General features: G+C 45.6%; 1 protein-coding gene across 2 annotated transcripts; it reads left to right on the forward strand.

Annotated features, from left to right (window-relative positions):
* On the forward strand, window positions 1-6,155 carry si:dkeyp-92c9.2 (uncharacterized protein LOC571482 homolog). 2 transcript variants are annotated; one of them, XM_017685540.2, is made up of 2 exons: window positions 1-356; window positions 2,354-6,155. In XM_017685540.2, the coding sequence occupies exon 2, from the start codon at window positions 2,505-2,507 to the stop codon at window positions 3,492-3,494; it is 990 nt and encodes a 329-aa protein (XP_017541029.1). In that variant the 5' UTR covers window positions 1-356; window positions 2,354-2,504; the 3' UTR covers window positions 3,495-6,155. The 2 variants fall into 2 exon arrangements, with proteins under 2 accessions (XP_017541029.1, XP_017541030.1); XM_017685541.2 differs by having other exon boundaries at window positions 1-352.
* The last annotated feature ends 6,311 nt before the right edge of the window (window positions 6,156-12,466 follow it).

The raw sequence follows: 12,466 nt of genomic DNA on the forward strand, positions 1-12,466 counted from the left end.
CGTTCAGACCGCGGGCAGCGCGACACACGCAGCCCGGTTTCCCTGAAACAGCGTCGCTTCTCGCTTCTCCGCTGAGCTGAGAGAGGAGGCACGAGGCTGCAGCCGGACTGGATATTTACCCCGGCTCTCTGCGCCACTTCAAGCCATGTTGAGAGAAGTTCTCCGCAGCTCTGGATTTGGTGCGCGTCTGGAAAGCAGAGCATGCGTGTTGACAGCGTTCTCCACTCAGCTGGACTCTTCCAGCATCGCTTGTGCTTAACTGGGGTCAAGCCTTTGAGGTGAATGAGATTTGCCCCCTGGCTTGGAGACGCACCGTGCACGCATACGTTGGAGTGACCTGGACATCAACCGTGTAGGTGAGCATCCCTGACTCTTCCACAAGGGCTCCCTGTCCGCCAGCTTCCCATTCCAGTTCTCCTTTCCACCTTAATGGAGCAGCAGGTACATTCTGGCGCCTCGGGCTCGAGAGGAGCTCCTGCACCGTTTAAGGTGGAACGGAGAATTGGAATTAGAAGCCGAAGGAATGTTTTTACGCACTGGGTTTAATGCGGTCTGCTTCAGACATAAACTTTAATCCTGTGGGATTATACTGTTAGTGCTCTCTATGTGCGCTATACAGAGTGGTCATTTAAGGAGAGTCCACTTGGACTGAGTTATGCCGTGGTCCAAAACGCCCCTGGGTCACAGGCTCTGCCCCTGTGTAACTAAGTGGGTCAGATTTGCTGTCTGTCTCCCTCACGAGACTCAGGGGTGGTTGAGGGGAAACACAATGCCCTGCAAATCCGTGTCTGGTACAGTGTGGAACTGGACCTCGCTGGACACAGGCAGCCTGGGAAACTGCTTTTGTGCATTATTGCCTTATTCACCTTCATGCAAACACAATTCGATGGATTGTACTGCTCATATATGCCCCCCCCCCCCCCCCCCCCCCAATCTATCAGCCTGAATTGATTTCTGATATCGGTTGTGGTGTGTGTAAACCCTTGCTGGACACATGTATGAGTTTTAGTGCTCTTTTCATCAGAAGGTCATCATTTCCTTTCATATCTCACACGCTCTGCTGTAAATTGGTTGCTGAAGCGTTGATCATGATATGTCTGTCAGTCTTTTAGTGCTCTGAGGGTGTCGGCCTTATTTATCAAGTTTTTCAAGTTGCATGTCATTGTGCACTGATTTTTTTGTGAGTCTTAAACCAGAATGTTCTAATTTCCCGTCTTACCTCCCTTAAACGGATTGAGGATATTTGGTGTAGCTTTATCCTAATACATATATAATATTCCGAGAAACATTTATATCTTTAAACGTCACAGGCTGTCAATATGCCCCTTTACACATCAACTGAGCTATAATACATTGATGACTGATACCTGTCGTACGTTAATTGTAATATGTACACGATGCTGCTCCCCACATTTGTTTAGCTTGAGTGCTTTTTAATTCGAAATGTCCTGATTTTCCTTCTGAGCTTTCTTTTGGTGCAATTCATGTGTCTTAAAGGGCTTGTTTTCCCCCTTAAACACTGCCTGACCTGCTACTGATTACTGATCATTTTAAAGCTTTTTACATGCCAGATCATCCCTCTCATATGTCAATTAACCCATCAAACCTGACTCTTAATATTGTTTGTAGCCTACATTAAATTTGTGTTTATATGAATGCATGGGTCCTTAGTTTCTCATTTTAAATCACGGCTGTCGGAAGAAAACCTTCTAGGTCCATTTTTGATGATTTGCAGTTTTTGACATAATGGGGAAGTACATCTTACCCTTTATATTGTCTGTAAATTTCATTATGAATAGACTAAACGAAATGGCATAAAATGACTTGGAAAGAATTCTGGTTCCATTGACTTACACTAAAAGTAGAGTATGTTTTTTCCTTCTCCTGTAAAGTTACTATTTTGGAGAAATTAGGTTTTCCTCCATCCACAGCGACACATACACCAACCTACTTTGAACTGATTGTTGCTCTTGGTTGTGGACTAATAATGATGTGTATGTAATTCCCTAAATAAATCTGTATGTTTGGGTGGTTTTTACATGCCAGACGGTCCCCATATTTCCCCTTACCCTGCCTACCCTATATAAAGCAATTGTTTTTGCTTTGTCACTTTCAAAGGAGTCAAAGGAGTGTCTATATGTGCTTTTAAGAGTAGTTAAAAAGATTATTTAAGCGAAACGCATAGCATTAGTAAATAGCTGTTTTTGTTAACGAAAAAGTGAGAAGATTCAAGTTTCCACAGAAGGCAAGGTGTCTCCAAACTTTTGATGGGTAGTACATGTTTCAGCTGAGCCACTATAAACAGCTGATTACTGTTTCTCGCAACCTAATACGCTGTATGTCATTTTTCCAGGGTCCATCTCTGCTGTTTACCTCTCCTGTCTTGCTCTGAGGGAATTCAGCCACTAAACTGGAGCAATAACACAGTGTGACATCAGAGGTCCTCCTGCGTGAGCCCACGCGGTTTAGCCTTTGGGTCGCGGGGTCTCGTCAGTCCGCTCGCCATGGGCACCGTGCTGTCCCTGTCTCCGGGTCCCCGGAAACCTGGTTACTATGACGACAGGCCAGGCTCCCTCAGCCGCTACCCGAGCCTGAGCAGCCGCTCGCTGAACTGCCCTCAGAAGGAGCGCGGCGGCCTCAAGCGCGGACAGTCCATTTTCCTGCCCGCCCTGACCTGGAAGCGGCTGGTGGCCTCTACCAAGAAACGAGGCAGCTCCAAGAAAGCTTATCCAACCCAGGGAGCGGTCGGAGCTCCACTCAATAACAACAACATATACCAGAACCAGAAGGACCCTTCCGTCTTGCACCTCAATCGTGAAAATGTGAAGAAATCTCTTTCGTGTGCCAACCTCTCCAACTACGAAGGCCCAGCAGGCCTAGGCCTGGGGATGGGCATGGGAATCGGGCCTGCCTTGGTAACCTACGGTAAGCCTCAGCAGCTTTCTTCAGTCAAGAAGGTTCCTCACGGTACCTGCGCTGGGTCTCCGAAGCGTGTGATCGTCCAGGCATCTACTAGCGAGCTCCTGCGCTGTCTGGGGGAGTTCCTGTGCGGTCGATGCTACCGGCTAAAGCATCTATCCCCTGCTGATCCAGTTCTGTGGCTCCGGGCTGTGGATCGATCGCTTCTCCTCCAGGGCTGGCAGGACCAGGCCTTTGTAACTCCAGCCAATGTGGTATTCGTATACATGCTTTGCCGTGACGTGGTGGACGGCGACCTTGTTTCGTCAGAACATGAGCTACAAGCTATTCTCCTAACCTGCCTCTACCTGTCCTACTCTTACATGGGCAATGAAATATCCTACCCTCTCAAGCCGTTTCTAGTGGAGGCGGCCAAAGAGGCCTTTTGGGACCGTTGTTTGGCCATTATCGATGCCACAAGCTCTAAAATGCTCCGCATCAATGCAGATCCACATTTCTTCACGCAGGTTTTCGCCGAGCTCAAAAGCGAAGGCGGCTGCGGCCCACAGGACTACGGCCGGCTGCTGGACCGGTGAGTGCAGAGGAGAAAAAGAAAGAGACAGAAAGAGAGAGAGGGGGAAAAAAGCTCCCTCAACACATCTTTGCGTCTTTTATGTCCTTGTCCTCAAAAATCAGCCCTGACCTGAAATTCAGTATCTCTTAATACCTCAGCGGTGTAAAGATCCGTAAGGCCACTTCAAAATCAATCACTGTCTGATCTTCTCAGGCACTTGACCTTCAACATTGCCTTGATATTTGTCAAAATTCGGATATTAAATCTGCTTTTTGACCAGTTTCAAAGCAGATGTGAGGTGCCTTGAAAACGGAGCATGTTGATGACTCCTTGCAACTGCATTTCCAGTAGTAATTCTTATTGCGACACATGGCCAAATGACCCTGGGTCATCAGAGATGCCAGCAGTTTTCCCTCAATGGGAAGGAACCTATCACTGGAATGAATATAGACAAGAAACAAGACAATATTAACTTATCTGAGCCAGTTTAAGTCTAAAACTCTGCCCAAGCCTCTGCCCAGGTCATTCTGAGGCACAGAAACTGAACGGCACACACCTGACATTACTTGAACGATGGGTAGTCCGTCCGCCCCATCTCAGCATCTGCTCCGTTATGGTGGAAATGCTAGATTAGTTCACCCCTCCTGTGGCCAGAATGGTAGCAGACTGCACTGTCCCACTGATGATGGATCTGTTTTCTTGGGTCATTTCATGTCAGATGAGGCGTCCAATGTGTTCACCAAGCAGAAGGAGACAGAAAAAAGGAGGATTTATCCCCAAACTGGAAGAAACATCCTAAAGAAACCCATCATCTAAACTTCAGACACAACAGTAACCATTTATATTTCAACATATGATTTATGCCAAATCGATGAAACTCAAGCTTTGGTTAACGTTTGGTACATTTGTCATTGCATCAGCACAAAGCTGTGCAGTAGGTGTGGGCAATATGGCAGAAATCGAACATCACAATACTTAATGTATGTACCATATATACGATATGAATCACAATATTGAGTTTGAACAGACAAAAATACTCCATTAGTGCTATAAAATATCAAAACTCATCCCTAATTATGCTCTCTTTGTAATTAAACAAGAACTTTATGTGTTTAAGGATGGAGAATATCCCCAATATTAACCCAGAAAAGCTTATTTTGGCTTAACGTGATGTATCTTATCACAGAAATGATGAATATCGCCATATTGCCTGCCCTTACTGAGCGCTTCTATTCTCTCTGATCTAGCAGAGGTTCCGCTCTGTCCATTAGAGTTTTCAAGTGGAAGCAATATGTGCAAAGGGCAGTCATCATCTGCTGGTCACTGTGTTGTCCTTGCTTTGTTTCATGTACCCAGCATTAGGATGCCGGCTGCTGTGGCATTAATGAGATTAACAGATTACCGCCATACACATCTCCACACCCACACAGTGCGTCTCCTTGCTCTCCAGCCTGATGGGTTGCAGAGCTAATCCACACTGCTTGTGTGCTCGGCCCAAACCTCTCTGGTTCCAAGTGTTCTCCTCTACATTGTCAGATGAAAGGTTCTGCATAGGTACAGTTTAGGGTAAATGTGCCCTCAAAGCTACAAGCTACAACAATGCCCTCGAGGTCCTGTACCTTAAATGAGATTTAAAGGTTTGCTACATTCACTTTCCCAGAGAAAAGAAGGATATTTGTACCTTTTCCACAATCTAATGCCTGAAAATAGAGAAATAAAATAACATACGTATAAATTTAAAACTAGGGATGTGCAATTTGACTAATATCCAGAAGAGTTGATGAACGGATGTGTGGTTAACCACCGGGAAGGAAGAACTTACAGTCATCTCCACGAGGTCTTTTCTCCTCAGTGGACGATGTGCCAACATCTTATTTTGTCAGAGATGGATTGTTTCACACTTTCTGGGCGTAGCTGACATGGTGGTTAGCCTACTTAGCATAAAAGCAGGGCCAGATCTGGCCACATTCACATCGGGGGCAGTCGTGGGTGGTTAGGGAGCCAGCCTTGCGACCGGAAAGTCACCGGCTCAACCCTTGAGCAGGACACCTAACCCCCAGACTGCTCCCGGGGGGCTGCGGATAGGGCTGCCCACCGCTCCAGGCAAGTGTGCTCACTGCCCCCTAGTGTGTGTGTGTCCTCACTAGTGTGTATGTGGTGTTTCACTGCACGGATGTTAGCCTGCTGATTGACTCAGTCTTCCTGAATAGTAATGAATACCGGAGTGAGTAGGGAATTTGATTACTGGCACCGTGATTGGTTACCTGAGTACTCGAGTAGATGTGCACATCCCTAGTTAAGAAAGGAACGTAATGGAAACGGAATATGTTGGTTATGTTCTCTCACTAAAGGGCCTGAAGACGAACCCTTGAGTGTAGCACCTCCGTTTAATAGCTTCTTTTCTGAGAGTGTAGTATGGAGAACTGAGCCCAGATAAAAACATCAGCAGGAAGTAACCGTCTGAGCCGAGTGCATTTGATCAGATGAGCCAAGGCATCTCTGAAACTCTGAAGACCTTACTGTCAGATGCACAGGTGCGCGTCCTCATTGAAACCGGGTTTTTTTCAAGGACGTGGAAGGACCCATTTTTTCCTCTTTGCTGAAAAAAGAAAAAAAAAAACATTCATCCATCCACAAAAGACAAGAAATGATGTACAGACTTGAATCAAGTTCATTTCTTTCCCAAACTGTTAAACTGTTAAAGTCAGATTCTCAGTGTCTTCATAATTCAGTGTTTAAGATGTAAACAGAGGGTTTTGATGTGAAATGCTTGTAGAGAAGCGTATGGACTCATTTATAGTTGTGGTGAACCAGGAGTCACTAATTCACTTTGTTTACATCTTAACTGTTTAATTATGCAGAACTTCTGAAAAGTTCCCCTTTAATATAATCAAAAAAGCCCGTCTAGTCAACCTCTGCCCTTTTTGATCTTTTCCTGTGTGGATGACTGACTGAGCGCACTTTGGCCTTTCATTTCTCTGAAGTTATTTTAACAGGGGACCCACGTCGTTGAGCTTGCCGCACAGATGAGCCCCCGAGCCAGAGGGGGGGTCTGTGTGCGTGCGCCTTCACACTAGGGAAGCATGCAAGCTGTGCATGTAACATTCAGTTTCCAAGCCAAAAAGCCCCTGAAAGCAGCAGAAAGCGAAAACGGTTGGTCAAAATATACAGTTCACCTTAAAGACACCTCTCAGCTGCCGAGCCTGCTGTCCGTATGGAGAGATTATTCTAATCACAGCGTTTCGGAAAGTAATCACACATAGACATGAAGTCTGTGAAGCATCTATAATGGATTATGGATGTAACATGCAGCTCCAACACAAGCACGTGTTTTTATACGGTATAAGGACGTGGGGTTATACACGTGCCCCGTATTTATATATAAGTCATCGCTGTCATGAACAAACTTCCTTTTTTTGAAAACACCATCACTTTTTGACATGGCGTGAATATCAATGACCAATTGAAATGGTCCAAAACTAGTACTACTGCTGGTGTAACTAGTACTGGTGTAACTACTGCTGGTGTAACTACTGCTGGTGTAACTAGTACTGGTGTAACTACTGCTGGTGTAACTAGTACTGGTGTAACTACTGCTGGTGTAACTAGTACTGGTGTAACTAGTACTGGTGTAACTAGTACTGGTGTAACTAGTACTGGTGTAACTACTGCTGGTGTAACTAGTACTGGTGTAACTACTGCTGGTGTAACTACTGCTGGTGTAACTAGTACTGGTGTAACTAGTACTACTTTCTGGTGTAAAGACTAGAAAAGCTGCCTTCTGATGATGTATCTTGAAGGTGGAAGTGCGCTGAGCTGTTAGTTTATTTGTACAGAGACAAAATAACATACAGGCTTTAGGTTTTAGGCTGGAATGTCCCTTATTACACCTATAGGTAATAAGTATGTCCAATATGTATTATATATATATTTATTGTCTCTGTTGGGACAAAACCTTGTATGTTGGCTTTGAATAAATTATAGATGCATAAACTTAAATTAAAAGCCAGGATTTTGTTCTGACAGCCATGATATGTGATTATATGTGGTCAAATGACTTGGTATGTTGATTTGTTTTAGGTGAAAATAACACAGGTGTCATTACATATACACTAAGATGTTTATTACATTTTGATCAAATTAATTCCTTTTTATTAATGAGTTAAATTATAATAAGTAATAAAATATGCCATAACCTTTGCACAGGCCACCTATTATGTTTATATGTTAACTTGAGCAAGTAAACAGTAACTGTGCATTAAAGTGTGCAGAGCTACGTTCTCTGGAGAGGAGGTGTCACATATTTACCCTCAGAACATCAACAAACCATGTCATTTACCATAGAGGAGCGCCCAAACTTTTGAATCTGTTACCAGCATGTTCTCTAATTCTAGTCTTAACCTGAAGAACACAACGAAAACAAACACACTCAAAAACCCCTCACCATTGGGGGTGTGGGTGGGTGTGTGTGTGGGGGGGGGGGTTCAGGTGTAACCGTCCAGTTGCGGGTCAGACAGGGCGGCTGAGACAATGTTTGGCAAGAGAGGAACCAGCTAATCTGATTGTGCCTGAGTGTTTTAGGAGTTCACCAGCCTGTTTCCCACATTCACACGCCTCAGTATACAGTCATAAACGCCGGCTGAGGCGCCCGGTTTCAGACCTGCACTCACATGAGCACAGAAACGCACCCACAAAATCCCACAGAGTTTCAAAACCAGCACCGATACACACGTGCACATGCTCTCCCACACACACATAGACCCGCACGGCGGTAATCCCATAATCCTCTCCTGCCCAATCGTGCAGAGAGAGATGAAAACACAGTGCTAACAAGATGGCTTTCAGATTCAGATCAGAAGAGATTTAGTTTTTTTTTTTCTTTTTTCACACCCCCTCTGCCCTTCGGTCGCCCTGGGCCGCCAGTGACCCTCCACACACCCTGGCATGGGCACAGGGCCTGCTTTCGATTAGCTGCCCGCTGGTGTAATTATGTAATAGGCACATGAAAAAGCAACACTTAAAAGTCAGCGAGCGGCTGGCTGCGATACGAATGAGCGAAGTTCACTCCATGTCCACTTTGCAAGCGACGACTGTTATGCTGTGTAGTGATTACTGAGGACGCTGGGATCAGAATCACCTCATTTGACAGAACAACTCTTCCTGTATTGGGTTTTAGAGGCCTGGCTGAGCTCGGTTCACATATTGCTTGTGAAAGGTTTGCTGACGTCTCGCTTTTCAAGGTGCTCTCAATGTTTTTTTAAACAGAAAATCTCTGTAGATCATTTTTCTCTGGGAAACTGAAGGAACAACTGACGAAATTCTCCCTGATCCAGTATCCAGTGGTGGAGATGTGAAGAGTCGTTCAGAGCGGTTTGGTGTGAAACGCTCGGTTCTAGATGAACTTGCTGAGTCAGAACTCTTCACAGTGGTGGTGATAGGAACCAGACGTCCCCCTCTAAAAGCTGAAAACCTATATTTTGAATTGATCCGTGGAGGAGACGTACTGTACATACAGTGCTTTGAAAGGCAAAATCGACCCCAAAAATTTTACCAACATTCAATATAAAACTCTGAAGACTCGTCTAGGCTCACTGGTGGTTCTGGATAGTAAGTAAAATGGTTATTTTTACGTTGTAGTCATGATGACCCCTGGTTCCTATCAACACCACTGTAAAGAAATCTGATCCATTTCACACCAAACCTCTCTGAGTTTATATCTCAACCACTAGGGCAATAATTCAGAAAGTTTGGTGTAATTCCCCTTTTCACCTTTAATGCTGTATAATCTGACTTTTAAATCTAGAATCTAAATGAAAATAACAGCATACTCATTTTTAAAGCAGTTTTAAAATAGAAAAGGATTGTTGAAGCTAAATATTCCTAAGAGAAGCCAAGGTGTCCCCAGACTTCTGATGGGCAGCTCAGAAAGCAGACAGGTGGAGGAGGCTGCTTATACGCCTACAAGATGGGGTGAGGAGGGCAGAGGGTTTGTTAAGGATAGCTCATGCGATGAGTCAGACTCTAGCCTGCCTCTGGCCTCCGTCTTCAGACTGTTTGTGTGTCCAGCAGCATCCATTTGTAAGCACAGGGCTTCTGCGTCTGGATTTAGCTTGGCTGTGACCCGCTATCACATACACGTGCTGCACTGTCCTTTTCCATCTCTCTCTCTCTCTCTCTCTCTCTCTCTCTCTCTCTCTCTCTCTCTCTCTCTCTCCCTCTCTCTCTCTCTCTCTCTCTCTCTCTCTCTCTCTCTCTCTCCCTCTCTCTCTCTCTCTGTCTCTCTCTGTCTCTCTCTCTCTCTCTCTCTCTCTCTCTCTTTCTCTCTCTCCCTCTCTCTCTGTCTCTCTCTGTCTCTCTCTCTCTCTCTCTCTCTCTCTCTCTCTCTGTCTCTCTCTCTCTCTCTCTCTGTCTCTCTCTCTCTCTCTCTGTCTCTCTCTCTCTCTCTCTGTCTCTCTCTCTCTCTCTCTCTCTCCCTCTCTCTGTCTCTCTGTCTGTCTCTCTCTCTCTCTCTCTCTCTCTCTCTCTCTCTCTCTCTCTCTCACCACAAACACACCAACCCTTGTGTGTGGCCTGCTTAACGTGATTTGATATCCCCTCATTGTGCGGTAAGCGCACAGACGCAGCGGTTGTTCTTGGCCTCGGCTGATGTGTGCGGCTCTATGAGGCCGATGTGTGCGGCTCTATGAGGCTGATGTGTGCGGCTCTATGAGGCTGATGTGTGCGGGCTCTATGAGGCCGATGTGTGCGGCTCTATGAGGCTGATGTGTGCGGCTCTATGAGGCTGATGTGTGCGGCTCTATGAGGCCGATGTGTGCGGGCTCTATGAGGCCGATGTGTGCGGCTCTATGAGGCCGATGTGTGCGGGCTCTATGAGGCCGATGTGTGCGGCTCTATGAGGCCGATGTGTGGCTCTGTTGTGGCACATTGAGTGTGATTCGCAGTGAGACACCAGCTTTGCTTCCACTTGGATACTCGTGAGCGCGGCCCGAGGCTCTGGCCCACCTCTGCTTTTGAACTGTTCATTCGCTGTTTCTCTCACATACATTCGCTCTGCTGGCTCTGGAATGTGTGATGTCATTAGCACACATGCTACCGGGCTAGCAGTGCGTGCCTCGTGGGTGTTCTTGCAGAGCGTAGGGTGAAATATTATTAGCTAGCGGTTTGTTTCAGTGAGAAACAGAGGTTTAGCTCATTACGTGTCTGTTTTTGCCTCAGAAGTGCTGCTGACTGAACCTAGCAGAAATGCTAATGCTAATGGACGGTTAAAACTAAGTCCAAGTTAGCAAGAAAAACTTAAGATACTGTTGAATAAATCCTGTTTATGAGCCATTTCGGGGTCAAGAAGCGCTACACTATTTTGTCAACACTTCAACGTAGCAGGATAATAGCAGTCCACCAATCATATTCCTGGAATGGACTCACTGCGTCTTTTGCCAACCAATCAAAAGTGGCGTGATTTGAAACCGCAATCAGAAACTTTGGGAGGACGCCCAAAGCCCTTGGGCTGAAATGGTACCGGAGACTTCATCAACTGTCCACAACACGTTCTACGGAATATTCTACTGGATGAAAGAGTGCAAACTAAAGGCCTTCAAGCACTGGAGAGTTCAGCGACAGAGAGAACGGACTGATGAGCGATAAACTTTGATAAACTCTTGGACATTTTGCTCCAGACTGCTGTTCTACGACTGCTGAGCTGCGTCTGGCCTCCGTCAGAGACTCAGGATTTGAGTGTTGTGTTTAAAGTCGACTCGAGGTGCCGTTACTCCATGAGTTGTGGCCACTGGTGTTTATCAATGTTTTCAATGCTGCTATAAAACTAGAGTAGAGTTCAGATGTAGAATCTGCAGCCGAGCAGATTAGAGACTAGTTCAGTGTAAATATGTTGCTGTGGAACAAAAAATGGTCGATTTAAAAACGATTAAAAATGTGTAAGTATATGAATCGTGTTGCTACAGTGGTGATGTGCATGCCGGCCTCGTAGTTCCTTTTCAATGATTTGGGTTTACAGTGTAATTCAGGTTTAAATGTATGTTTTGTTTTTTTTTGTTAACTTAAAAAAAATGATATGAGATGTTCATCCCTGGTTCTTGGAGAACTGTCCGCAGTATTGGTATGTTCGTTATAGACTGTTCTGTCAGCGTTAGTTGACAGCGCATCTCTCGGTTTGACTTATTTTCTCCTAAAGCAGGAGGTCAGTGAGGTGGCTACTAAAAAAGGAAGTGCCCGCGGTTCACTCAAAAAAGGAAGTGCCATAACTCGAGTCTCACTTCCTTTGTTATGAAATAGAGGCTCATGTTTGGAAATGCACACTCCTACACGTTCAAACAGACTGCAAGGTGTGATGCATTGAATATACTTGATTTCAATGTGTACGTCATTTCCACGTGAATAAAATATATAACACAATTATTCCCTTTCAGTTTGTTTACTTTTGGCAGTGATGGTGCGGTCGTGCAGAGCTAAAGGTGGTCTCGTCTGGAGACGGCCGTAACACGTTTTGGGCTAAAAGTGGAAGGAAGTGTAGACTTATTGATGTGTGAACGAGTGTCAAGTTTCTAAGCCAATCCAGTGCCTCATGAAGACAAAGCGTAAAACTGGGGTAATTAGGATAATTTGCACGATCAAAATCTTCAGCTTTCTCTGGATTTGCAGACATGTGAACTTGTCATAGGGGTGGCGCGGTGGGTAGCGCTGTTGCCTCACAGTGAGGAAGGCCTGGGTTCGATTCCCCGGCCGGGTGACCGGGGTTCTCTCTGTGTGGAGTTTGTGTGTTCTCCGGTTTCCCCCACAGTCCAAAGACATGCAATCAAACCTAAGTGTGAGTGACCGTCTGTCTGTGATGGACTGGCAACCTGCCCAGGGTGTATCCTGCCTTCCACCTGATGACCGCTGGGATAGGCTCCAGCAGCCCAGAAGTGTGTGTGTGTGTGTGTGTGTGTGTGTGTGTGTGTGTGTGTCTGTTGACTAGTCACCCAATGACTGCTGGGATAG

Source organism: Pygocentrus nattereri, chromosome 27 (genome assembly GCF_015220715.1).
Source record: "Pygocentrus nattereri isolate fPygNat1 chromosome 27, fPygNat1.pri, whole genome shotgun sequence".
NCBI lineage: Eukaryota > Metazoa > Chordata > Actinopteri > Characiformes > Serrasalmidae > Pygocentrus > Pygocentrus nattereri.